Source organism: Bicyclus anynana, chromosome 1, assembly GCF_947172395.1.
Source record: "Bicyclus anynana chromosome 1, ilBicAnyn1.1, whole genome shotgun sequence".
NCBI classification, from domain to species: Eukaryota; Metazoa; Arthropoda; class Insecta; order Lepidoptera; family Nymphalidae; genus Bicyclus; species Bicyclus anynana.
Window position 1 is genome coordinate 3,438,356 of NC_069083.1, and position 25,878 is coordinate 3,464,233.

Consider the following 25,878-nt stretch of genomic DNA (forward strand, 5'->3'; position numbering starts at 1 on the left):
CGCTGGCAACTTCGCAGTCGCGCGGGAGCACGGGACCCTCCTGCCTCTCAGTTCCCTCTACCACCGTACACCGTGCCACTGTACGAGTCGTAATCCTTAAATAAATAATCGTCGCATCTGTACTAACCTGTACTGCGGGCGCCAGTCGATAAGACATACTCGTATCTGCAGCACAAACACTGATACAGTGATGAATATGTGAATTTGTCGTGTGTGAAATGGCAAGATCGCTAGACGATATCCCCAAGAAGTATTCTGACGGAGACAGTATGGATGACGAGAATGAGGATCCAGCGGGATGCTTCCGCAGGCTACGGATCAATCCGAATCTTATTATGTTAAAAGTGACTCTATTTGTGATGTATGGGGCGACCGCTTCCCTGTTACCTTACCTGACGATCCATATGCAGAGTATAGGGCTGACTGTTCCCGAAATATCCTTCGTGTATTTAGCTTTACCCTTTACTACATTTTTAAGTCCGCCTATAACAGGTAAGATAATTGTTTTTTATTTTCCGTTTACAATTTTTTGTAGGTAGATTGATTTTTTCTCAGTAGATAGGTAGATTTAATTTTATTGAATTTGCCTGATTTAAGTTGATTATTTTAATATTAAAAAAAAGGAAACAGATAAAAATGTCGGTTCAGGTAACAAACGCATTTTTTTATAAACTACATAAATAAATTTTGCTTCATTTTAAAAAAAATGTATAAATTGTAAAATAGCAGAAACAGGTAACGATACCTACGGCGAATATCTAAAAGCATGGTGAAGGTTACATCTTCTTTATTACCAAACTGTAGGTAGTTGGATAAAAGTCCAAATGATAAATAAAAGTTATGCTTTGAAAAAATTAAGTTAAATTATGTTATTATTATTATTATTATGAGTTGGTATATACTTCACATCATATAGTATTTAATGTAGGTACATAAAATGTACATTGTTCATAGTGACTCAATGAATCATTCAAAATAGAGCTGTTTTATTTATAGGATTTCTGGTTGATCGTTTCGGAGAGTACAAGCCCGTTGTTATCACGGCACTCATCTTGAACGCAGCGTTTCACCACTCCCTGCTCCTGATACCGCATCAAGAAACTCCTGGAGTTATGCCATCAGCTTATGTTATGCGCCACCCGATTAAACGGAGTGTTGAGGTAAAAATAATCGTATAATTCAAATGTTTGCGATGGTCGATTTGTAACGATAATTTTTACCATCGATCCATCCTACTAAGTATCTCAGAAGTTGGATTGATAAAATTGCACTTTATTGCAATATTATCTTATATCTTACCTCTCGTATGTTTTGGTAAATCGAATGTTAAAAGCAATATGCCTTTGACTGCCCTAATAACCGGCGCCGGCGGTCAGGGCTCCAAAATGAGGAACCTCTTCACAATGCCCATTGCTATAATTATTATGTAACTCAATGTTAACGGAATTGACTCTTGTTACGCAGTTACAAACTTAGCTCCTGTCCTCTAGAATTTGAGCAAATCGACATCATCCGGCCTCAGGTCGGGTTAACCAGTCTCGTTATACAACAGCTCAGAGCTATTTAAGATAATAAAGCTGAAAAGTTTAATTTATGCATCTTAACAGACGAGAAATGGTAGTTTAGGTAGCGGTGTTAATTCGGTGTTAGTTTATCTAACACCGAATTAACTATATCAACTACGAAATAACTCTATATTATATTCGGCGATAGGATGAACATTTATTATAATTTGCCTTGTTTTGGTAAATTATGGTTAAATTGATAAAGGGCATGGAAACTACAAAAAATAACGGCCTCATGTTTTATCATTTAATCAATAAAATTGATTACTAAAAGCAATTACTCATAATCATGTAACGCTTTCTAGATTTGGTGGAGTCCTTGCCCTAGTAGAGAATGTCCTGATGAAGATGAACAGGTTGATTTCGTACTCGACCGATGCATTGACCATTGCATGTTGTCCAGACCGACCGAGCGCCCGGAAGTTGATCCAGCTGATGACAAAGATGACCTAGACTTCCATATAGAGCACAAGTTACATCCACTAATTCTGAGCAACGCCAGGTTCGTTTATTAATATAAATCTATTTACGTATATACTTTAAAATTGGACTATAAATAAGCTATATCATATCGTTTTATTGTGTTATTCATATAAACTATTCTAAAGATGAGATGAAGTACATATTAGAAATTTTGTTACTTACTTATAAATAAATAATCTTAAGAAAGAGTATGATAATATTTGGATAGACATTATTAGTATATTATGTTAATGCTTTTAGTTTAACAATATATGTCGTCGAAGTTAGTCTTGTATTTTTTAATACCATTATTACGTCAGTTTACATTGTAGTAAATTCTATTAATGTTCTTGTAAACATTTGATGAATCTACATACATTTTATTGCTCTGAGTAAGGCTTCAGAGCTTATGAGTTCTACGTAAAGATAACGTATGTATTTGGTAAACCAAAGCAAATAGGACATTAAATAGAGTAAAAGTCGATTTCTTTGTTTTTTTTTTCAATTTTAACAATTATTCTTTAACGTTTTCTTCGTTAACATTGTTAGCTAAGGTGTATTAATATGTATCAGCTTTCGTACTACGAAAATATTTTAAGGTCCGATTTGTTTAATTTAACAGGTTAGAAAATTTAAAAAAAAGTATATGATTAACGGATTGTTTTTAATTTTTGCAATGTTTTAATCAATAAACCATTATTTTATTTACAATGACTTACACTAACTAAAACGAGTAAACAATATTTTTTTTACATTTTCAAACAGATGAGTAAATAGTAGTAAGTTGTTATTTTTTGCTGTTGTAGTTGTAGTGCATTAAGGATTAATTACTTTTTAATTTTATGATTTTTATGCAGTTTCCTGAATATGACTGATGATGACGAAGAATTCAATGATGCAGCATTCTTTTTAATAGAAGTACATGATGATTTGGGTGAACCCAAAGAACAACTTGGAATTGAAATGGAAAGGGTATGTACTATGTAGTTGATAACTAATCCTGTATAAATGTTATTGAAGGCGGTGTATTCCTTATTTATTACAAAGTAATTCTATTACAGGATGACAATGATACGGTAACGGATTTCAGATCAAGGTTTGGTGAGAAACTACTGCTTGCTCAAGGTGTAAATATTACTGCTCTTGATAAGGAAGATTTACGGTGTGGTGGTCTTGTAATGCTGCATAATATGACAAAACTTTCACAGCAACGATTGGAATCATTATCAGCAGACTGTATGGTCCAAAAATGTGATTTTAGGTAAATAAGTTAACTGAATTATAAAAATACAAATTAGGCCTACATTTTTTCAGAAATATTCAATTTAGTAAATAATTTACAGAAAAGGAGGTCCTGACATTTGCCCGCCAGATTATAAGGAGAGTGATGATAAAACTTTTTACATTTATTTCTTTTTACGCTTCATGGGAACAATAATGTTGTCTGCCGGTGTAACTATAATGGATCCAATCGCATTAACAATGATACAAAAGTATGGCGGAGATTTCGGTAGAGAGAGGCTATTTTCTAGCATCGGGATGGCAATTTTTTCTCCCATCACAGGCATGCTCATAGATATGAGGAGTAAACAAGTCGGTATGTAGTAGCATTTAGTAATCGTTATCATCAATGTCAATAACATTGCTAATATTTACATCGGTTTGTTACAGGTTACACCGATTACTCGGCGGCTTTCTATACATATGACGCCTTACTTCTGATATCAGCAATCACAGTAGCAGTGATGCCCCTTGGAGCTAAGCTACCAGCTGATAATTTGTTACACGATTTAGTTAATATCATCAAAATGCCTCACATCATTATATTTATATTCTTCCTATTTGCTTTAGGAAATTTTTGGGGATTCATTGAGTCGTACCTATTTCTGTACTTGAAGGAATTAGGGGCTCCAAATTTCCTACTAGGTGAGAAAATCGATTACTATTAATGTAGTACTAGCTGATCCAGCAAACGTTATTTGCTTTATAAAATTTTTCATTTTGGGGTATGAAAAATAGACGTTGGCCGATTGCACACAAAATTTCATTAAAATCGATCCAGCCGTTTCAGAGGAGTTTGATAAGAAACACTGTGACACGAGTGTCTATACCAATATTATATAGAGGAAAGATTTGACACTTTGTTTGCATTAAATATGCCCCGAAACTACTGCACCAATTTGAAAAATTCTTTCAAAGTTGGGCATCTACACTGAGGGTGCTATAGGCTGTATTTTATCGCCGCATTCCAACGGCAACGGAAACTACGCGGGCGAAACCGTTAGTTTAGAATTAATTATAAACAACTTCCAATTTTCAAACGGTGTTGTTGTTTTTAATATACTTCATTGATCGAAAACTTCAAGAAATATAACGAAAAAAAATATCCTCTCTCAATGACAAATCCGGTTAAAAGCCTCGTTAAACAATCACAAGTATGTATCTTAACTCAAGTGCAAATATCCAGGAATAACCGTGACCGTGGGTACACTGAGCAGCATCCCGTTCCTCTACGGAGCAGATGCAATCACCTCACGCATTGGGCACGTCAACGTCATCATCGTTGCCTTCTTTTCTCATGCTGCGAGGCTCGTTGGTTATTCTTTTATTGAGTAAGTCTCTTTATGAATTTAAACTAAACTACCATTTTGAAATTTAGACGTAAGTGATTATTTTAACAGTGAATATATAAAATTAATTACTGACTCTCTCTTCATTGTGCTATTGTTGCAAAGAAGTTATATTATTATTTAGTCATACAAGGGATATTTGCATAAATCGTAGCCTGAATATCAAATAGGTGTGACAAAACAATGGTTTGTTTATCAGATAAGGGCTGACGGTGTAAATTGTCATATTAATTGTCTGGTCTGATCATAGAGCAAACTTATTTTGTGCATACAATTTAAATAAATAATATTATTCAGAACATTTATATGTTAACGCGATATTATAAACAAGATCCTTAACAACAGAATCAAAATAGAATAATTTTGTACCACTTTTCGTCGATAGGTCACAAGTAAAAGCGTAAAACGATGCCGGATTGAAGGAGTTAACTTACGATTTTAGTTAATTTAAGATTTTATTTATTTTCTCCACAATCTAGGCATTTCGCGCCGATTATAATCATTAATTAATCAATCATATAATTTTAGCTACTAGTTAATACATTTTACATGGACTTTTCACTGATTTTCATTAAATTCATATTGTAACTTACATACTTTTTTTTTATCTTTATATGCATTGTCAATCTAGAAATCATAACAAAGCTTGATATTATTTGTACGTCATATTGTCCTTTTCCATTAAAATTCCATTTGTCGAGGTAAAGTATTTACGACGATAAAGCATTGTCAAGTTTATGAGCACAATGATCTAGTGTAGGTGTAACTTCCAACTCTACAACATCTTGATCTTAGTATTATGTCATTATAGCATTTACACCACTATAATAAGGAACACTTTGCTTGCTATTCAATATTATTAGTATTAACTTTGCGACTCGTGTATTGTTTATCAACAGATAATCCTTATTTAATAACAATACTATTATTGTTTTCGTCTTTAGATATGTAACCTATAAATAATTTCTAATTTTAGATGATATATTCTCCAGTATTATCCTAACCATATTAAACTACTCGTAAATACCAAGGAACTTTTTAGTAAATATTTTGTGAGAATCATTTGGACTAACTAACTAACGCGAAAGTAAAATCTACAGAGAATTATTTTTTTAAGCGAGCTATTAGAATCAGTGTCGTGAATTGAGATACATTTAGTACACTGCCAGATACGACTAGGAAAAATAAGATACAATAATTTATTATATAAAAAATATACAGCTGAATGTAGAACCTTCTCTTTATTTATATCTTACGCATGGATGAGTTTTACCGAAACCATATTATCAAGTTTTTTGGTGTCCGATGTTCAGGAGTTAGAATTGTCTTAGTTTTATTTTTAAATGATTGCTTTCAGAAACTCATGGTGGTGCTTTCCATTCGAAGCTATGGAGTCGTTGTCTGTACATTTAATGTGGGTTGCAGCAGCGACCTACTGTGCCATGCTAGCTCCTAAGAATTTACTGGCAACGCTTATTGGTGTCCTTGGAATGGCTCATTTCAGTTTAGGTATGAAGTTTGATCATAACCTTTCAAGTTGTTTATCTGAAAAGATATATGAATCCATTTGAGCGTCTTTACATAATTTATATATCTTGTTTTATTTTTCGATTTCTACAGGTAGAGGAAGTGGTAGTTTTGGAGGAGGTCTCCTTATTGCTTCATTGGGTACAAGAGAAGCATTCCGCTACATGGGGCTCATCGCTTTCCTTGGTGGTGTGCTCTATGGTCTTCTACATTATTTCTGGCTTCGAAAAACCACCATGACCGGAATTCGTGATGTGTGCGATCCTGATACTGGTGAGAATAAAGAGTTTTATTCTATGCTGTTCTTGCATTTCACATTCATCTGGACATTGACGTCCACAAGGTATTTAACTAGGGTAGGCAAATACGTAGTATAATGGAAAATGAGTCCTTATGGTAGGCAGTGTATTATTGCATCTATGGAGTGCACGCCACTGCGCGAAGAGATGCTCAATCTACCCACCACACTTTTAGCTTCACTAAGAGCTTAGTTATGCTAGGCAGGCAGGTGTTACTAATAAAATAATCTGCTTTGCGAGCCAGCAGTTAAGCTTTTGTAAGCAGACGTTAATTTTCAAAAGTGCCTCTAAATTAAGCTTACTTCTGAGATAAACGAATATATAAACAAGCTGTTTATATATTCGTTTACTTCCTAAATAGTAAATAATAGTGATTCGAGAAGTGGTGCTATGTTAATATTCAATGCATATCCACTTACTATCTGCTTTGTCCGTCAACGATGGTTCCTCAATGATTACTAGGTACCTACTCGTGCAAAAGAAAAAAGTCACTGCCGTAACTGGGTCAAGCAACCACTTACTATAGAATCTAGAAGCTACTTAAACAATGTAAAGCTCCAAAAATACATTATGTCCTCTTGCAACATGGACAGGAAGATTCCAGTTGAAAAATAGGTTAACAATAGCGTCTAGTCGTTGGTTCACTAATCTCTTAACAGTTAGAGAACTAGAAATAATTATATCCTTTTTACAATATTTCCTCTGGAAAATAACTATTATTATATCTAAGTACATATGTACCTATGATAGCCATTTCTCTTCAAGAGATTTCTGTCATTGGTCGCTTGTTACGCCTACAGGCGATCTGTCTCTTATACGGACCCTTTTAGGGTTCCGTAGTCCACAAGGAATCATTATAGCTTCCGCCCGTCCGTCTGTTCGCGGCTTAGTGCAGAGACTATTACTACTAGAAAACTGTAAATTCGCATAAGTATGTATATTTAAAATGTGGACAAAGTCGTGAAATAAAACTATGAAAAATATTTTTTAGGGTATTACGCCTAGATGTAAAGTTGGGATGACTTTTTTTACTTGTTTATCTCATAGTTTGGGTATCATACAGTATAATATAGGTGTTAGAAAGATATTATGGGTATGCCAGCATCATTTATTGATTAAGGGATCAAGTGTCCCCACTCACCAGCTAAACGGTTAATTAAATTTATGTAAAAAAAATTACAGAAGTAGGTTATGAAATTAAAAGGACAACTTTAACAGCTCAGTAGCAATTGCCATTTAAAAAGTTATGCTCGTCGAATACGAGTACAATTTTAAAAAACGTACTCGGAGCATGACAATTGCATGCAAAATCCGTTGATAAATAATTAGATAATAAGTTTTCAATAAGATAACTTAGATTCGTTTAAAACAAGAAAGCTGAAATTTGGCATGGATATGTGTATTAATGACGTCTATGTAGTGGCAAAACGATGATTTAAAAAAAATGTTTTTGGGGTTACAAACAAAGTGCAAAGTGATGATGATTTTTTTCTCGTCTATCCCATTGAGTCGCTCGCATCGCTATTGGTATGTTTGTGCATTAATAGGGTTTAAAGTGTAATTTAATCTACCCTACTCTAGGCATGGCCTGACGCGTCGGTTTGCCGGTTTTTTCTCATTGACCCACAAATGTTTGATCGTTTCGCAGAAAGTGGGGAAGGCGATAAGCTGAATGGCGAGCCGCTACGCAAGGACGCGGAGACGATGGTGTCTCTGGAGCGGCTGCACATCATCATGCGGTTCAACCCGCTCGGCTCACTGCACTCGCTATCCAGGAGCTCCAGGGCGAGAGTGAGTCCACGATCCTAATCGAACTTGTGATCATCTTCATCATTAACAGCCGATGGACATCTGCTGCTGGACATATGCCTGTTGCATAGACTTCGCCTCAGCCTCGAGCCGCCAGCATCCAGCAATCGGATCTCTGCAAACCGCTAGATGTCCTCCGGTCCGAACCTGTGCTATCTTTATAATAATGACAATAGGTTAATAATATGACAAACTCTCTGGCGAGTCCTGGGCTTAGAATCACAGCTTAGTCATTTTAGGATAATTATTATACTTTCTAAATGGGCTGAGCTCTGGCCTGGTGGTAGGCATGATGGTGGGTAGAACAAACATGTACCTTCTCCAAGTAAGCCCGCTTCCATCTTCATGTTACCTGTGTGACGACTGAATTTACATCAGGTAAGATCATAGTCAAGTGCTATCTTGTCATTGTCATCTATACTAATATTATAAAGAGGTAAAGTTTATAAGTTTGTCACATTTTTTAAATGGGGTAATCTTCGGAACTACTAGTAGAATAACATGGACTATTTTGGAATACTTGGGCCAATTAAGGAACATCAAATGTATTTTTAATAATATCTTTACAGCAGGTGACGAAAGATATTTTTCAACTTGTTTTTGTTTAAAATCTGATTTTGGTTTTTAATTTCTGGTTTGTGTTTTTACAGCGCCATCTATTAGCAAGTGGCGTAGGCGAAAACCTATATTTAATGTTACTATATACTGACAATAGGTGGCGGTGTTTAAAATGTTTATTTTCGCTTGATTCTGTTTTGTGAATAATTAAACCAAGATTATCATGATCTATGTATTTTCATAACAATTCATTTATTGTTAATATAAATGCAGAATTTCCCAGTTTGGTTATTTTTCTTACTAGTGCATATCTTGATCGACACCCTTACGCACGCACGCCACTGCGTATGCACCCATGTAAACCCCTTTTTGTACAGGCGTGGTCGAATGAAAATTTTATATAGATAAATAAAAAATGGAATTAAAGACAAAATTGTGCATGTGTGCGCTCAGTTTTGTAGCCTATTATTCAGATCACTTTTTGCGGTGATTTTGTACGGACGTAAGCGTAACCGATCTATAGTAAGAAACTATCATTGGGTTTTAACCTTCTCTAAATTAAATCTCGCTCGCAGCTATCCCAAGGAGACATAAACGAGCTATGTCGAAGCCGTAGCGGCAGTAACAGCCAGCGTCGCTGTAGCAACATCGAGATATCTCCCAAAACTCCACAAGGCTCGGCCTCCAAGGTGGACCTGCTGCGGTCCGCGTTGGAGATCAGTCACCAGCAAGGCAAGGGACACATATCCAACCCGGTGCTATCCAGTCAAAGTCGACCCACACATCAGTACAAGGTGAGCATCCATATTGTATAACTAGCGGACTCCTGCGACTTCGTCCGCCCTTAGATCTCCTTAATCCGCCCATACAGGTATTTATATTTTTGAGATTTCCGGCCTCCATGACGCAGTGGTATTCGCGGTGGATTTACAAAACGGAGGTCCTGGGTTCGATCCCCGGCTGGGCAGATTGAGATTTTCTTAATTTGTCCAGGTCTGGCTGGTGGGAGGCTTCGGCCGTGGCTAGTTACCACCCTACCGGCAAAAACGTACCGCTAAGCGATTTAGCATTCTGGTACGATGCCGAGTAGAAACCTCCTAACAAGTTAGCCCGCTTCCATCTTATACTGCATCATCACTTACCATCAGGTGAGATAGTGGTCAAGGGCTAGAGTTGTAAGGAATAAATAATAAAAGGTTTCGGGATGAATTAATGACCTTCCACATTTACGGTTGAGGGACCGACCAAACTTGGGCGGTCTAGGTCTAGGCAGTGGCGGCCTATTTTATATCGATGCAAAAACCTTAAAAGCCTCAATAGCTCAACGGTAAGAGCGGTTGGACTCATCACCGAGGGGTGGTGGTTCGGTCCCCGCCCCGTTGGTCTATTGTCGTATCCACTCCTAGCACAGTCTTTCCCTTTCTTTTTTACAAATTTCTTTACAAATTTTCTTTAAGTAAGTACTTACGACAAACATAATGTTTTGTCTTTATCTATTTATATACTTATAGATATAGGTATTCATTTAATCCCACAACAAATAGGTAAAAATCTACTTAAACCTTGGCTCCTTCGTTACCGTGATTTTGCTTATTTGCGTCTTTTTATCGCTTTGGCTTAGTGCTAATTTATTGCAGTGATTAAGAGGCGGTAGAGTACTTAGGTATCTATAATATTAACTCTTAGGGTGCCCGCACACACTCTATTGTCTGCCTCAGTGATCCCATGGACAGCCGGGTAAGCTATAGACAGTGAGGTCCAGAGTTTGAAACCCAGGTCACTTATTGTGATTATTGTTACGAGAAAAATCTTACTTAAAGAAACCTGGAATTTCAAAGTTGGTAGTGTCGGTAGGTATCTCTGAGGTACACCCCCGTGCCTTGTAGAGCACGTACCTAATGCCGTTCGTTAGTCCTGCGCCTGATTTTGTTCTCTGGTCGTGTCGTTCTACTGTCCATCAGACCATAAAAGTGAAGGAATAGTGTCCCTGTGTTTGTGCACACACTTGTCCTTTTTGCACAATTGAGAGGATAATATTGCCAATATTATTGACAATTCGTTGTGTATAGGAATACAAAAAGTCTTACCACGACGTATGTCGGAAATATAATCCTTACCTTACATAGCATTTAGCCTTCGGAACCGAAAGTAAATTTCCTTCAAACAGACAAAATTAAACGCTTATAAACGTGTAAGAGCCGTGATAGCCCAGTGGATATGACCTCTGCCTCCGATTCCGGAGTGTGTGGGTTCGAATCCAGTCCGGGGCATGCACCTACAACTTTTCAGTTGTGTGCATTTTAAGAAATTAAATATCACGTGTCTCAAACGGTGATGGAAAAACATCGTGAGGAAACCTGCATACCAGAGCGTGTGTGAAGTTTACCAATCCGCATTGGGCCAGCGTGGTGGACTACTGGCCTAACCCCTCTCATTCTTAACCTTTAACCTACCTTAGCCTACTTGAAATGAATGAATTTTAATTGAATTGAATTTAAAATTTCTTCCACAGCTAGCGAACAGCGCTCCGAAGCTAACCCAAAGGAATAACATATCCCAACCAGTGCTATCTGAGTACGACAGACGTCGAGACTCAATACCCGAAGAGGCAGAGGAAGACCGACTGGCGCCAGCACAGAAACCAGCCAAGACCAAGAGCGACCACTTACCACCGCCACCAACCTACGACGAAGCGACTAGAGAGAAGCGGAAAAGTTGGCATTCCGACGATAGCACCCCCACTTAACGACCAAAGAAAACCGACGACAAATATCGTGAATTTAAGACGAGACTTTTAGGTCCGTGGGCTCAAGAACAAAATATTTATTCATGACCTTAACTTTGCGCAATATTCATGTGAGTCGGCCAAAATTATGAACGTAACAATCAAGCGAGCTTCCAGACTTCGATGCGTTGAATAACAAAAACAATAACAATTATTGATTTTACATTAACACAACACTTGATGTTAATATACATTAATCCGTATTAATAAATAAATATAACCTTTATAGTCAATTTACAATGCGTTTTGTTATAGGGCGCACCGAAGTCTGCAATAAAAACGCTCTGTTCCTTGAATATTATCCTATCCTACTAATATTTTAAACGCGAAAGTTTGTATGGATGTTTGGATATTTGTTACTCTTTAACGCCGCTACTACTGAAGCGATTTGGCTGAAATTTAGAATGGAAATACATTTTACTCTAAATTAACACATAGGCTTACTTTTTATCCCGAAAAAATCCATGGTTTTTCCGAGATTTGCGAAAACTGATGATTTTGCAGATATGAATGTTTGTTACTCTTTCACGCCCTGACTACTGAACCGAATTAGCTGAAATTTTGTATTGAGATGTATTATAGTCTGGATTAACACAGCTACTTTTTTATCCCGGAAATCCATGGTTCCCGAGGGATTTGTGAAAAACTAAATTCCACGTAGACGAAGTCGCGGACATCCGCTAGTATTAGAATAAAGAAAGTTTGAGCGGTTATGAATAAATATTTTGTTCTTCGGCAATATTCAAACAAATGACACTTCCGGACCTGTGTTGTCGGAAAGCTGTAGGTAAAGGAGCTGCCATTCACCATCCTATTAGTCCACGTGCCTGCAGCGCTAACCGCACGACATCCGATAAATCTGATCGTGTGTTGGTGCATGACATCATGCAGATGAGCGCTGCAGGCACGTGGACGTTTTGGATGGTCAGTGGCTAGCATTACCATTAGGTGCGCCATTTACTCGTTACTTCAACTATTACTACCTACATACAAAATCGTATAGTCAAGAAAATATATAGCCAATGACAACTGTGATCCAGTGCAAGTGTGCAATATGTATGTTTAGGGGAATAATATATTTTAAATTAAAAAAAAAATATATGATTGATGATGCATGTAAAGTTCTCGTAATACTTATTGCTGATTATGGGATTATGCTCGTATTCGTATACCTATTACCTACCTAATACTACAATAGGTAAATAACACTTTTTTATTACTTACTAAAAACTTACTTCCATAATGTAAAAAATATCTATTGTAATTATCATAATACATAATGTAACAGTAATTCACAATTGGATTGGTATTTTAAAGACGGGCTACATCTCATTTGTCTAAACTTAAAAAAACAGTAAATAGGTAGTACATATTCTCTAAAATAACATACATTCACTAAAACATTGTATATTTTGACAATACGTAAATTATTTTTTACTGGCACCTCAACATATTTACACACTGTTCTTGTGTAGAGTCTTTTTAAGGCGAAAATTGTGACGTCACAATGAAAAGTGACTTAAAATGAAATCTTGCGTTCGTTCATAGACTAAACACACGAGCATAATTTTTGAATCTGTTGAGGTGCAAGAAAAAATAGCTTTAGATATATTGTATTAGGAAATAATATACAATAGGTAGTAAATATGTAATAGGTATTTTGATCTAGATCTAAGTAACAAACTTAAAAAGTTTAATTTAATTTTGCTTTTTAAAAATGTGCGCGAATTGCGACTCTATAATTGTAGTATTATTTATTTCTAAACCATAATTTCCTCTATATTTTTTTTCGATAATAACTATGGCAATCCTTAATGTCAGCCATTGATGATCAAGTAAGCTCACATGTCAGCAGCGCTAACGCTGCAGGCATTTGAGCTTACTTGATCGTCAGTAACTGACTTTATTTTTAGGAATGTAGGTACATCTAAACTAATATTATAAAGAGGTAAGATTTGTTTGTTTGATACGATTTTACTCATAATTATTCAGCCAATTTAAAAATCATTTCGCCTTTAGAATTTAATATATTCATGGAGTAATAAAATATTATATTTTATCCCCATATCCTCACGGGGACGGGAACTAAACGTACCTAAAACGTACCTATAAGAAATTAAGAAGCAGAACACTTTGTGCGCGTTCTAGGAAAGTCAATGACATCGGCTCAGATTATTTACTTATTACGCGTTGTCTTGCACAACGGTAAAAAATTTACAATTATAAAAAGCCCCCGAATTTCATAAAATTATTAATTACACTCTCCACCAAGTCATCATATTCTCTTTCAGTGCGCTTCATTTGAGACCCCATTCCAGTATATTTGCAGACATTCGATTATTCTTCCTCACTTTCACCCACACAACTTTTAAACGGCTCAAGCGATTTTCATCAAATATGTCTAAGAACACTTGCACATAAATCACCTTTAATACAAAAAAAACTAAATTGAAATCGCTTCATCTGTTATGGAGCTATGGTACCACACACAATGGACAGACAGATACGTCAAACTTATAACACCCCTCCTTTTGGGACGGGGGTTAAAAAGGGATACCTGATTCACTCACTCTTAAAGGCAACGGGAGGTCAAACTAGAGTTAATTTTGATATCGTTCATTAAAACAGATAAACTACGATTAAATTACTAATATTTTAATAAATGCACTAACAATAGTAAACTTATAAATACTGGATGGCGTTATTAAAGCAATACAGGGTTCATCAATCTTCTTTGGGGCAATTCTTCTGGTCTGTCCGCATGAAGTATGCACGGTTAATGTTGTTTTTGTCGGCTGCTGTGTACGCTTTCTCTAGAACTTCCAAAGGCGGGTTTCTCTCTCTCGTAAGTATCCATGCATTTCCTGTAAACAGAATATTGATTTTCAAATTAATTTTTTGTGGCTTTTTTTAGTGTTTTTGAAAGTCAATATTTCTCCATTTGCTTATATTACCGGCATTCGGCGCAGGTTTTATAGTGAGCCAAAGTTTTATATGGACCCAAATATTTTATATAGGTAGATACGTAATTTAGTGTAAATATTTCTAACGGTTCTACATTTAACTACTTATTGCAAACTTCACTCATTTGTACGCTTCAGTCTATTCTGATGGTACGTAGGTAGGTGAATCATTTGGATTCAATAACAATGTACCTATTAAAATCTATTTTTGGTTTTATACATTGATATGTAGGCCCCTTGCATTGACTTCCAAGCACAACGGTCTAACGGCAAGATGCCTAAGTCCAGCAGTGGATGTCCATCAGCTGATAATGATCACATTGATATTTTAAGGAGGAAGCCTGAAAGTGACAGTGACTAAAAGTTTCGGAGGAAAAGGTTAGCTCAGGTTGGACATGTAATGTGAAGGGGTTAAGAACAACATAATTCATAATACATGCTCGTAAGTTCTTAACAAACAACTAGAATTCATTTTGGTTCATTAGATACTTTTAAAAACTAGGCAGTCGGCGTGTGAAAGCTACTTGAGTATAAAATGCCATTTTACAACGTTGTACATAATCGCCAGGGCTACTATGCCGGTTTCTCCTCATCATATACTAGTAGAAGAGAAATTTTCCAACTTTTCAACGTAGATTATTGAGTAAATACATTAAGATACACATTGTGATATTAATTTTTTGTAACCTTTGGAAGATTACAGTAGGGTTGGGTACATACTCGTAGTTTTCATTTCTATTCATCATGATAGATAAATGACTAAATGATCAATGGCATTGTAGAGACAACAATAAATTAAAAACAAAGATAGATATGAGTAGATTATTATTATAAGAAAGGAGTGTATATTGGAAACGATTTAAATCCTGTTTTGTGGAGTGCTTTCATAATAAAAACACTGGCAATCAATACAGCATTGCCTTAACTACCTAAACATAAACAATTTGAAAATACAAACAATGAAGCCCACCAAGCTACATTGGTGCAGGGTGATGGTTCCTAATCCCTTCTCTTATGACGGAGCCTTGGCCCTAGTGGGTCATTAAAATAGACTGACAATTATGACGTGAGAGAAAGAGGATAAAAATACTCGTACATACGTAGGCTGTTAATGATGATTATGGTGAAGTGATAAGAAATACAAACTTGTGTGGAAGATGCCGAAGTCATAGCAGCTCCAGACCAGGCTGAAGCTGTCATAGTCAGTGTCGACGACCCAGTACGGCGCCGCCACGTTGACTGGCAGCGACGGAAACCTCACCGACAGCTTGCCCTCGTCCGACCGGCTCACTTGCATGGCCTCTCCTTCTATCTCTGACTTCATTCCCGTACTGGAAACAACAGGACTGATGAGTTTGACTTTCACTGGTTCTACTTTAATGTCAGAACTTTTTTAAATTTATACTAGCATGTGCGAATTCCTACATAGAACCCTTATATGCAAGCAGAATAAACCATAATGATCATGCATTGTTTTGTTATATCTCAAACGTCCAGTTTTCATTTTCGATGAAAGCTTCCAGGCGGCTTGACTTTTTCCAACACATCTACACAGTTCACACAAAACCTTGACAAATTATATACCTAAAGCTTCCTCACGAATTTATCTATTAGTGAAAACCGCGAAAAGACAGATGCGGCTTAACGTGCTCGAGCTATGTGTGTGTATTACGCCACCAACTTCTCAACTCTGAGCAGCTACTGAGAATTCAATTGTCCCAACCCAGACTCTCAGGATCTCACGATCTGAAGCTACTTAGTCATAAGCCTCTTTTATTTTATAAACTTATAAACACTCTCGGTCTTGAGCCGCCAGAACCAAACGCAAAGTATTAATAAACAATAATCTATACTAATATAATGTTCTTTCCCGAACCGACAAATTCTTTCACTGGTGGGAAGCCACAGTCAACAGTATCACCGGGTGCTATATTTTATTCGCATATTCCTACAGGAATGGAAACTACGCGAGTGCAACCGCGTGGCGTCTGCTAGTAATTTATAAACACAAATGAGTAAATAAGTCGAATCAAATCAAAATTCATTTATTTCAAGTAGGCTCAGTTTACAAGCACTTTTGACACGTCAGTTGACTATTTGTAAAGATTCTACCACCGATTCGGAAGGCAGGTCCTGCTGAGAAGATACCGGCAAGAAACTCAACAGTTGCTCTTTTGAAAAAGTCATACAGTATTATAATTTACAATTGATAACAATTACTGTTTACATTTCTTATAGTTTTACTTCCTGTGTGAAGGTGGAAGCTGATCCAACGGCCTCCAAGCATCTTTATCATTAAGGAACTCATCAATGTTGTAGTACCCTCGACTAAATAAGATCAAATGAATAATGTTACTCACAAAGTGCTTATTTGTTTGTTGAGGACTCTGACCACTCCATTGTCTTTGAGCCCGTAGTTGGCGGTGATGCACTTTCCCCCCAGCTCGAAAGCAGCGAAGTATTTCTCGGCCTCGTACCATTTTCCCAAGTACTGTAAACATGATAATTAATGTTAGCCACTCACAATCCAATAAATCCACGGGCCTGCAGCGCTTACGGTAGGACGTCCGATAAAACTGATCGTGTGTTGGTCGCGATTCTATTAAGGGTATGGAATTGCATACGTTCTTTTAATAAACTGCCACTTGAAACCACGGACAGGTCTCTCAATAAGTTCAAAGTTTTTTTTTAAACGCAAGCTTATAGAAAAAAGAACTTGTTAAAAAAGAAGTTATTATATAAACGACAAAATAGTGTGGAAATGAAATGTATTATATGACTGGCTGCTATTGATAAATGGTGATAAAATAAAATTGAAAATTCCTGGCTGAGTTTGTTTTGGGCTCTTCTCGGACCAAGGCGCGTTTACAATCCTCGTAACTTTATTTTTAAGTTTTCGACTAATTATTATCACCATCATCTTATAACATTTTTACATGACGTTTCGAAAGTGCCTGTAATCATGAAAAAAGTCTAATTGAAATAAATAAATATTAACTATTGACTATTGATGTGTATGACATCATGCAGGCACCTGAACTTATTGGATAGTGAGTGGCTAGCATAATGTCAACAGGCAGCTATTATTTACAAACGAACATTATAATATAGTTTCCCTGTACAAATTACTTGATAATTTTAAAGGCCGTTTCAGGGACCGTGGGATATTAGTTATTACAATAAGTATATAATAATTATGTGAATCAGGAAGTAACTAGTAGTCGTTTATACAACCGACTTCATATTTCAAAAAGACATGTCAAGGGGTAACTCTTTCTTTTTGTTTATAGCCTTTTGTTCTATTTACATATAATTTATATTTAGCTTGGAATAAATAAATTGCTAAATATAAAATGAGAAACATCTACAGAAAATGTGTATCTATCACAAGAACTTTGTCATAACAGTTGACAAGCTATTCATAGACGTACAAACCATATAAAAGAATAAATTATAACTTTTACATGTCGTAATTACATTATTTAAAAACCAAATTAAAGAAGAGAAGATAATATTTTACAGGTAAAAGTATAAAACAAAGTTCTCCCTCTGTCTGTCTGTCAGTCTGCATGTTCGCGATAAACTTCTAAACGGATTTTCATGTGATTTTCATTTGCTCTCCCATTGCCACTTCAGCTTTCCGGCTTCTTAATCTAAATAGGTAACTTAGATTCTTATGCGAATGTCCTCATTGCTGATTCGATCACGCAAAGATACTCCGAGAATAGAGATACTCCTCATATAGCTTCATATGAGGCCCATAGTTAGCGACCAAGTAACAGACGCGATAAACTTCTGAACGGATTTTCATGTGATTTTCATTAACTCTCCCATTGCCACTTCAGCTTTCCGGCTTCTTGATCTAAATCGGTAACTTAGGTTCTTATGCGAATGTCCTCATTGCTGATTCGATCACACAGAGATACTCGGAGTATAGCTTGTTTTATCGCGCTCTGAGTGACTCTGCTTCATAATAGGTCCATAGTTAGCGACCAAGTCTCAGATCCGTAGGTAGGTCATCACTGGCAACTCGTATTGTTCGATACTCACTCTGCTAGCATCAAAATCAGTCATAACAGCAACATCTGGGCACGCTCCGGGGAATACCAATTGAGCCCTGCTCACACGTAGGCAGAAGAATCCGCAGAGAAACACCGCTATAGCTCGGAGAACAGACATCTGGAAGGAATATATAAACAACTCAATAAGGCTCTACAATATACAAGTCCATACAGTGGCTCTGCAAGTAGGTATATGGAAAAGAATAAAACAAGTCAATAAATATATACTCGACAGTCTGTAATTAGCATTCTATGGCAACGTCATCGTCAGTAAAACCACAAAACGGTGGCAAACTATAGGTACAGGAATGAAAAATGTACTAAATATCACAACAAACTAATGTTGTGATATTTAGTTACATTTTTCCGTGAGCCGTGATAGCCCAGTGGATATGACCTCTGCCTCCGATCCCGGAGTGTATGGGATCGAATCTGGTCCGAGGCATGCACCTCCAACTTTTCAGTTGTGTGCATTTTAAGAAATTAAATATCACGTGTCTCAAACGGTAAAGGAAAAACATCGTGAAGAAACCTGCATACCAGAGAATTTTCTTAATTCTCTGCGTGTGTGAAGTCCGCCAATCCGCATTGGGCCAGCGTGGTGGACTATTGGCCTAACCCCTCTCATTGTGAAAGGAGACTCGAGCGCAGCATTGAGCCGAATATGGGTTGATAAGGATGATGATCATGACATTTTTCATTTCTTTATAGTTTTGAAGAGTGGGCTCAATTTCGGACTACTCTTTTGGAAAGAAAACAGATTATACTACATATAGGCTACTTTTTATCCTGGAAAAATTGTTTTCGCGGGGTTTGTGTAAATCGGGATTTCACGCCAACGGAGTCGCGAGCGTCCGCTAGTCATTTTTAAGTACTCACAAACAATGATAATTTTATACTATAGATCGGTTACGTCCCTACAAAATCACCGCGAAAAGTAATCCGAATAATAGGCTACAAAACTGAGCGCACACATGTACAATTTTGTCTTTAATTTCATTATGTAAACATAGTTTTTATACTTACTTAACATCTACAATCAACAAAAAATCATCTACAATGTCAAGTATTCAACTTGACATTGTAGATGATTTTAAGGTCTTATCTGTTTAAATAACGTTCGTTGTTGACCACAACTAATATTGAGATGTGGAAATTTCCTCTTTTGAGCGCCTCAGTTTTCATGATCTAGTAACACAAAATGTGTCTGGCTCTGGATGCATAGTCTTTTGGGTAAAATTTTACTTCTTGAAATTGTTTGAATACATAATAGGTTAAGTATACGGGACATTCAAAACCAAAGTTATTTTTGACTTTATTACTCTGTGGTATAATAAATTATGGTAAACAATGACATAACTAAAAAGTTACCGGAATCTGCGGGTACAATTACGCATATTATGTGATAATTAGCTTACAAGAAAAAACTAATTCACACAATAACGACGGTTTCCTCACATTTTTTTTTATTGAAATTTATGTATTTTATTTTGCTACTAGCTGACGCCGCGCAGTTTCACCCTGTTTCACCTTTCAATCTGCGGGTACAATTACGCATATTATGTGATAATTGGCTTACAAGAAAAAACTAATTCACAACATAACGAAGGTTTTCTCAGATTTTTTTATTTAAATTTTATTTAATATTGCTACTAGCTGACGCCGCGCGGTTTCACCCGCGTGGTTCCCGTTCCCGTAGGAATACGAGGATAATAGTATATACATATGTATAGCCTATAACCTTCCTCGATAAATAGGCTATCTAACACTGAAAGAATTTTGAAATGGGACCAGTAGTTCCTAAGATTGCGCGTTCAAGTAAACAAACAAACAAACTCTTCAGCTTTATAATATTAGTATAGATTACTAGTATTAGGTTTAAACTGCTTCGTTCGTTTAGCGGTCTATGTGACCTCCGTTCACGAGGTTCTGGGTTCGAAATCATAGATGTAACAAGATCCCTTGATCGAAAAATGTTAATTCCGATTCCTATCCAATGAGTTGTGTGGTACATAAGAGCTAAATACATATGTATTACAATTGATTACAATAATACTATAAGCTGCTAAAACTGAACTGAACCACGGATGGACTTCAAGGATTACTTGTGGTCTTACTGAACCCTAAAAATCAAAGAAAACATGCAGGTATGCTAAATTATACTTTAAACTAAATGTCCTTAATTTATTAGACGGTTAGTCTTGTTCCATTATTGACTATGTGCATATTATTTACATCCGTTTAACCTGATTTATTTATAAAATAGCTGCAGTTAAGAATTAACAATTAAAATATTTTTTTAAATTGTTTACGGATAACCTTCATTAACTCAAAATGATGCGTAATTATACGGTAAATACCACAATTTGAGTGTATTCAAGTAGGTTTTTTAGCACTTCTTTGTTAAAGTTAGCTATGTTAGAAGTAAATCGGGTGTGAATTATATGCACTATTGAAGAATGTTAGTTACATTCTTCAATAGTGCATATCACTCACACCCGACTACTTCTAACATAGCTAACTTTAACTCAAGAATTAACTATGTAGGTATTCAAATTTATTTGTTTATAACCTCAGACTAATTTCCTGTGGACTTGTATCGCACTCAAATTCTCCAACAAAATTGTCTGTCGTTTTTTGATAGGGACGAGGTAAACTCACACATCGAAAATATTTAACACCAATAAATATATCCTGTGCCTTACACTGCACACAACTATAAATTTAAATCGTAATACACACACGCGTAGTTTAAATGTTATGAAAAAATTTTATAGACACAGTTTGTATACTCAGAGGCACAATTATCCGCCCACTTTACTATGACGCGAGTATATTAAAGCGGGTAATAATTGTGCCACTGAATATATATACACGTTAGATCGTGATCATATACTTTTGACAGACGGTAACGTCTGGCAAGGCAGGTCCTATGTTAATTTGTCTGAGTTTATAACGAAATAACCTTCACTAAGTCAAATAATGCATATTATACCACAATTTGAGTGTTTTCAAGTATCGTGCACTTCCTACTTTTAGCATTCACAAGTGACCTTCACACATGTTTTTGTAAGGTTCTACTAAATTCTGACATCACTATATTGGCGGTCATACTATAAACAGACAATTATAACCAGTCGATATTAAATCAATATTTGTTAACGTCTTACGTAATGTTTGTTTAGTCTGAGATTGAATTACTCATCAACTACTAATAAAATAAAACTGGTCGAATTCTATACATTTATTCGCAATTTGAGATTTTACTTATAACATTTGTAACCCCAAACGTTAATGTGGCATAACGGACGCCAGTGCCATCTAGAATCTAACCTAAATACGAATTCTGTACATTGAAGATATTTTGAAAATATATAATTAATTGTATAATCGATACTGAAGCTAAAAATATGTCTTTCGATTTTTTGGCTGTCTGTCTGTCCGTGCTTTTTTGTTATTCGGGCATCACGCTGAAACTACTGAATTAATTTAAATGAAACCTGGCACAGTTTAAGACCAAAACACGGAAAAGGTTAAAGGATAGTTTTTATTGCGAAAATAAAATAAAATGGGGGTGAAATAGGGGTTGAAAGTTTGTATGGAAAGTCCTATATTTTTAGAGTTCTAGTTTTAAAAATTTGTTCATAAATCATAAAAAAAATACGAAATATAATGAGATTTTTAAATTCAAACAAACCTTTATGGTATTTTATTGTTTACTAACAGATGTCGCGCGGTTTCACCCGCGTGGTTCTCGTCCTAGTTCCCGTCCCCGAATACGGGGATAAAATATAGCCTATATCACTTGGGGTTAGTGTAGCTTCACAACAGTAAATTCCCAAGAATTTTTCAATTTAGAAGTTTATACATTCTATACATACAATACATACAAACAAGCAATCAAATCTTTTCCATCTAAAATATTACTTAAGTTTCTTATTATTATTTCTCAATAAAAAATGCTTCCTTGGTCTAGTTAGTCCACGTAGTTTTCTTTTTTCAGATGAGCTTTTTGTTCTTTCAGGAAAAATCTCAATACACAATTCACATTAACATCTGATAGCCACTTGAATGTTCACTCATCGAATCAAAATTACGCTCACGGCGCGAGTTCTCGCGTCGCACGGACAATTTCCGTGCCCCCTGTCGTGATAAAAACATTCACCAGGTTAACACTATAACACCGATTTTAAAGTAAATTATATCGTCGTGTAGGTTATTGTTTAGGGACTAAATTTATCTATAACGGTGTTTAACTACAGTTACAGGTATAAGTTAATCACTCCGTTAAAATATCACAGTAGCGTTTTTACTAAGCATTTCCGATATTTTTTCACAAAATCCAACAAGAAACATTAAAATAAACACATGCACAAATTTGTGTTTACTTATATTATATAATTTATTTTTTATTTTATGTTTTTACACTTCCTGAGCACACAACTCGAAAGTGAAGACAACATTTAGGTATTATTTGTTTATATAACTTTCGTTGTTTAAAAATTATTAAATTAACATTAAGACAATTAGCCACTTTTGTTCGCCTCAGTTTTATGCGTTCAATTCAATTCAAAGCCTTTATTAATCCTTACATAAGTTTTACATAATTTTTAACAACATTAACAATATTTTTTTTTTTTTTATTATTATTATGTTATTTATATTAGTATGTTAACGTAACTGTTAAACGAGTAAGTTTTAGTAAATTAGTGTTAGTCTTGTTTCTATGTAAAGACCCCTCATTGGGTATAGGCCTCCTCCAGCCGATACCACTCGCTTCTATTCTTAGCGTCAGTGAGCCAGTTCCTTCCTGCTATTTGGACGATATCATCGCACCAGCGGGTCTTTGGTCTGCCTACTTTTCTTTTTCCCGCAGGTCCAGGCCACACGGTAGTTCTTAATGTCCATCGATCGTCTGTTAGTCTTGAGACGTGTCCAGCCCACTTCCACTTCAGTTTTAAGGCGTATTTTAATGCGTCAGTTAGTTTTGTCTTCTGTCTAATGTCTTTGCTTTTTACCTTTTGAATTTTTCTTAAGTTCAGTAAGCTCCTCTCCATCGCCCTTTCACATGTCACGATTTTATTACTAATATTTTTGGTGTGAACCCATGTTTGGCAAGCATAAGTTAGACAGGGGAGGATACATGTATCAAATAGAGTTCTTTTTAGATTTAGTGGGTAAGATCCTTTCATTATTTCTCTGTGCGCCCAGTATTTGTTCCACGACCAAAACCCTCCAGCCTTTGATGTGTTAGTGAGCGTAAAATCTTTGAATATAGGAACAATAACACAACAAATAGAACTTGTATGTTATAAAATAGCAATTGGGTCTTCAAATAATTACCATACAATTGCTTTGTATTGAAGTTACCTAGTTAACTAAGAAAAGCGTAATTAGGTATGTAGGCAGTGTAAGTATAAATACCGCATGCTTATATACTTTATTTTCTGTGGTAGTCGTACTGACCTATTTTTGAGTGAGATAGGCTAAATAAGTCTTGTGTACTAGTTTTTATTACCTTTTTTTCAAAAAGATTTTATACTATAGCTAGTTTACGTGTCTACAAAATCACTGCAAAAAGTAATCCGAATTTAGCTATTTCACTGCATAATTTAGTGTTTACTTGCAATTATGTATATATAGTTTTTACACTTCCTGGACTCACAACTTGACATTGTAGACAATATTAAGGTATTATTTGTTAATTAACTTTACATTGCGAATAAATGAAATTAAGACAATTAGCCACTTAAAAGACAATTTGTTCGCTTCACTTTGGACGCGCTAGTACCATATCTAATAGTATAAAATCTTTGTTTTTTTTTAAGTTATGTGGATGGAAGAGTCAGTTTATCACTAAAAAGCAGTGCAATGTTAAAAGAAGCATTAATCTTCAAAAATCAAAGGCTTATGGTACTTAAATATTAGACAAGAAAGAGAAATAATAAGAGTTATATTTTTATTTTGATTTACGCCAGTGCTCGTCTAACAACTCCAATAATGGGGATGATGACTAGGTTTGAATATATTAATTTTTATGATACGTTCGGGTAAATACGGTCAATAATAACTAATTTATGTAAAGATTGTCTGGATATTTGCAAAATAAATAAGATTATATAAAATTTCAAAATCTATTAAAAATGTTTCATCGTAATCAGATGAAGTTTCACACAGTTTTAGCTTTAACATTAAACGTGACATGTTTTAATATATGAACTATAAACATAAACGCATAAATAACAAAGATATTAGTAATTCTGTTTGACCGCCCATACAAATTTTACGATCATTTTGTACCTATGACGTCATTAATTCGTACCATTTCGTATGGGGCGTTTTTCGGGGATCCGCGGCAGCGCCGCAAATCTGACAGTTTAATTCCCTGTACCTGTAGCTCCGAAAGTAATGATCGCAGATACCCTGTTACTTTTACAAAATGACTTTACTATTAGCATACTCTTAATTTATATACAATTTATAAAACAGTCATCATCCCTATTGTTTTCTTTTCTGAGTGAAGTGTCTCCATTGAAATTACGGGGACATATTAACACCAACACCTATCTATGGTTCAACTTAAGATGAAAGCGCATGCCTAAACTTGTTACATGCCCTACGAAGTGTTGTTATAATAGGCGTTGGTTATTAACATTAGATACACTATAAATGTTTGTTCTGTCACCCATTACTATAAAAGAAAGCCTCCTTTTCTGCATTTCCCACTCGCTCTAGGCCAGGGTCCAATGCACGTTACGGTACACCCAACGGTATCCTCACCGAGATGTGTCTATTCAAGGCATCGTTTTCCGTGTGGTCCAAGTTAGGTAGAGCATACAGAATTATAATATAAATCAATCACACTAATATTATAAAGGCGAACGTTTGTGTAGATGTGTGTGTGTGTCTCCTTTACCCTACGGCTACTTAAGCGATTTGGCTGAAATTTAGAATGGAAATAGATTTTGCCCTTGATTACACATAGACTACTTTTCATCCCGGAAAAATTCACGGTCTCCGCAGGATTTGTGAAAAGCTTAGTTCGCTAGTACTTACATATTATAAGTAAAATTGAAGCGTTTGTCTGTGATTTCAAAATACTTAGCTGTGTTTTATCAAGTGCATATATACTTAATTATACCATACCTACTAAACCAAGAACAAAAAACTTTTTTAAAATGTCTGTCTTTGTCCAGGCTGAACCAATTTTACTGGAAGA

At 35.7% G+C, this 25,878-nt stretch overlaps 2 protein-coding genes across 2 annotated transcripts in view; one reads left to right on the forward strand and one right to left on the reverse strand.

Annotated features, from left to right (window-relative positions):
* On the forward strand, window positions 1-15,927 carry LOC112055888 (uncharacterized). Its single transcript, XM_024096177.2, has 13 exons — window positions 1-492; window positions 997-1,160; window positions 1,871-2,067; window positions 2,885-2,999; window positions 3,089-3,288; window positions 3,371-3,624; window positions 3,699-3,953; window positions 4,495-4,639; window positions 6,015-6,166; window positions 6,278-6,457; window positions 8,132-8,274; window positions 9,426-9,644; window positions 11,363-15,927. The coding sequence occupies exons 1-13, from the start codon at window positions 219-221 to the stop codon at window positions 11,594-11,596; spliced, it is 2,532 nt and encodes an 843-aa protein (XP_023951945.1). The 5' UTR covers window positions 1-218; the 3' UTR covers window positions 11,597-15,927.
* LOC112055889 (apolipoprotein D-like) overlaps window positions 14,275-25,878 on the reverse strand; it is a 16,437-nt gene continuing 4,833 nt past the window's right edge. Inside the window, exons 2-5 of the mRNA XM_052882880.1 lie at window positions 18,649-18,777; window positions 16,959-17,089; window positions 15,745-15,929; window positions 14,275-14,499 (exon numbers count right to left, since the gene is read on the reverse strand). Coding sequence (XP_052738840.1) covers window positions 14,360-14,499; window positions 15,745-15,929; window positions 16,959-17,089; window positions 18,649-18,777 — 585 coding nt within the window. The 3' untranslated portion in view covers window positions 14,275-14,359. The remainder of the gene's footprint in view (window positions 14,500-15,744; window positions 15,930-16,958; window positions 17,090-18,648; window positions 18,778-25,878) is intronic.

Excerpts from the sequence above, each read along its gene's own strand:
- LOC112055888 (XM_024096177.2), top strand. The coding sequence starts at position 219 with ATGGCAAGATCGCTAGACGATATCCCCAAGAAGTATTCTGACGGAGAC. Across the intron at positions 3,954-4,494 it reads GGCTCCAAATTTCCTACTAG|GAATAACCGTGACCGTGGGT; the intron begins GTGAGAAAATCG and ends GCAAATATCCAG. Across the intron at positions 6,167-6,277 it reads AATGGCTCATTTCAGTTTAG|GTAGAGGAAGTGGTAGTTTT; the intron begins GTATGAAGTTTG and ends CGATTTCTACAG.